This window comes from Gavialis gangeticus, unplaced genomic scaffold (assembly GCF_001723915.1).
Source record: "Gavialis gangeticus isolate Ggan-Ray unplaced genomic scaffold, GavGan_comp1, whole genome shotgun sequence".
Taxonomy (NCBI): domain Eukaryota; kingdom Metazoa; phylum Chordata; order Crocodylia; family Gavialidae; genus Gavialis; species Gavialis gangeticus.
The window spans coordinates 157,638,179-157,641,040 of record NW_017728992.1 but is presented as its reverse complement, the minus strand read 5'-3'; the positions used below and the strand labels follow the sequence as shown (position 1 = coordinate 157,641,040).

At 31.4% G+C, this 2,862-nt stretch overlaps 1 protein-coding gene across 2 annotated transcripts in view; it reads right to left on the bottom strand.

Moving 5' to 3' along the window:
• Positions 1-343: 343 nt before the first annotated feature.
• The window catches only part of SDC2 (syndecan 2), a 134,824-nt gene continuing 132,305 nt past the window's right edge, over positions 344-2,862 (bottom strand). The window contains exon 6 of one of the 2 annotated variants that reach the window (XM_019527968.1): positions 344-2,862. In XM_019527968.1, coding sequence (XP_019383513.1) covers positions 2,736-2,862 — 127 coding nt within the window. In that variant the 3' untranslated portion in view covers positions 344-2,735. The other variant, XM_019527969.1, reaches the window with a different exon arrangement.

The window sequence follows — 2,862 nt, the reverse complement described above, 5'->3', positions numbered from 1 at the left end:
TTACTTTCTTCTGTACAGATTAGTTCAAAATTTCAGGGACAGGGAGGGTTTGGAAGATTGGGGTGGGGAACAATCAATAAAGTGTTTCAAATTCCTCTACATATTATAGGTGATATGAGAAGTGGCAATGTTTAAAAGAAAGGAAATAGCTCAAAGAAGACCATAAACATAATTGCTGCTGCTATTAGTAAACAAATTCAATGAATAACATACATAATAATGAATAATTGGTGGAAAGCAATTATCAAATATGTTTTTATTTGTTACTAAAGTATTGTGTTGGTTAATAAAGCATTATGTAGCAATTGGAAGTAAAGGGCCTGAAACAATCAGAAGTGAAAAGGTCATTTAAAAAACACTTTAATGTTGATCTGTTTATGAAAAAAAGTAGACAACTTGTCCTATGTCTAATGTTTATAGCTATAACTACAGTAGTATTTATTGCACCTTGAAGAAAACTCCATCTACCATAAGTAACATGGGCTTCAAGAAGACTGGATGTCAGACTGTACAAATGAAATATTAGTTTAGGCATGGTAGACTTTATTTTGGCACTTTAACAAATGCTTTATTTTACAGCAGTGGCACAGCATTTGCCAGCAATATTCCTTTCTTGGCACAGTTATTCCACGCAGTTATTTTACTAACTGAATTTCACTAAATATTGCACAATAACATAGACCTGCTAAACTTGTACCCTGTTTTTAACTGTTGAACATGTATTGCTTTGAAAAAAATGCCAATACGAGTAAATAATGAAAAAGCAATATATTAAAATATCATGGCACAGGATACCTTTAATTTTTCCTAAATGATTACTTAATTTGGGGCAGCAACAGATACAAGTTATGCTGTTTTTCTTTTCTTCTTTTTTTGAACTGGGAGTTTTATTTAAAACCAATTGATATATACCTGTGAGAAGTAGTATAGATAAATCTTCTCCCTGAACTATTTTGGAAATTAAGAAATTGAAACAGAGGAAATTAATAGTCCTGAAGACAAAGCTACTTGTTCATTAAAAGCATAACTTAGGCAGGCACACCACTTTCGTCTCCACAAGCTATCTGAATTGTAACCCAAAGGCAATTACAATTCTCTTCTATTTGGACTATTTCTGCCTTCTCTTATAAAAATATTCCATTTATCCCAAGGCAGACAAGGTTCTTTGGATGAATCTGATATCTTTTATTAAACCAACTTAAATAGCTGGAAAAAAATTTCTTAGCAAGCTCTTGGGTTTAAAAACCCTTCATCAGGGTTTATCTCAATTCTTCTGTTGGTGTCATAGTAGAATCAAAACAAGGTTCTCCAAAAGTTATAGTAAAACAATGAATAAAGAACCGATATACATAATAAATGAAATTGTGTACTCCTCTGACTTTTACAGTACTGAAAGTAACTTTTGCATAAAGAACACGTCTGTGTCAATACTGCCGTTAAGTATAATACAAAGGTTGAAACACTCATAATTCATACACCAGATGCTAAGCTTGCTCCCAGACAATGAAATATTATGGGTTTCCCTGTCACTTTTGCAATAAAACTGTTCCAAGCAGCAGCCTCATCAATAAGCTTTTTTTGGTCTTTATGTCCCAACAGTATTTTCCAAGATCTAAGGAGACATAATTTGTGACATTAAACATAACCAAAAAGACATAAAATGAAAAATGTACAAAAGTATATCACAATGAAATTTTCAGTATTAGGCCACATGATTTATTCAGTAGTGTTTATGTTCCCAAATTACAATTTATGTCTATCCATGTAAGACTACAAAAGTTACCATTAGAATTGTCTGTGCTTATAAAATACCAACATTTTCTTTTACTGTTATATACTCATTAACACCAGTCTGCGACAAGTTACATATAATCATAGGCACTTCAAAGGCTTTAAAAGACGTTTACAACTTAAATGCATTTTTAAGAACAAAAATTTAAACCCCTACTTGTACCTTCAAATTGCAAGAAATTAACAAATACAGTGGCCATAGAAATCTGCAGCAATTTCTCAGAATACTGTTAAGAGTCTTTGGGTTTGCTTAGATTTGTCAGTAGCTTACTCCAAATCTTCCTTAAATAAGATTTGTTTAGTAAGGATACGACTAGACAGTTTGTAATTGTTTTCCAATTTTACACATTAATTTGCTGTTACAAATCTCACAGAAGCTACAGGTACATTGAGAAACAATGCAAAGTGTAAAATTGATATTCTGACACTTAAATTTATACAAAGTGGAGGTTAAAGTTTACATAGCTGAAAAATTACACTTACACTATAAGGTACCGTTATCTGAATTATCTGAAGACAAATTGCACCATGACAACTACAAAAAGGCATATTTTTTGGAAACAGATAAATTAATGAAATAAAAACTAACTTGTAAGATCAATCCGAGACATGCTGACAAAAATTAAACAACTTTCATTGAACCATAGGATAAAACAATCATTTTCATCATCTTATATTTATGCATAAAGTTTTAAAAATGATTCAGTGAACATCAATGGATTTATAAAATAATGCTTTGCCACTGTTATTCACAGAACACTGCAAATGTTAAGTCTTAATTTTACATTTTTAAAGGAATACATGAAAAGTTTTAAATACAATGGGATTTTTATCATAAAGGTGCCATAATGGCTCTTTAATGAAAAAGATCTTCATTATTCTATGCAAAAGCTTTATTTAAAAAAGTTCAGTGATCTCATAAATAGAGACACTAAATAGGAATTTTATGCATAAAATTCCTTAGTAGGTGCCTTTTGATAGGCAGCACTGGATGGTTTACGTTCACCGAGGTCATAGCTGCCTTCATCCTTCTTCCTCATGCGATATACCAACAGCAAGATGAGGAAAATT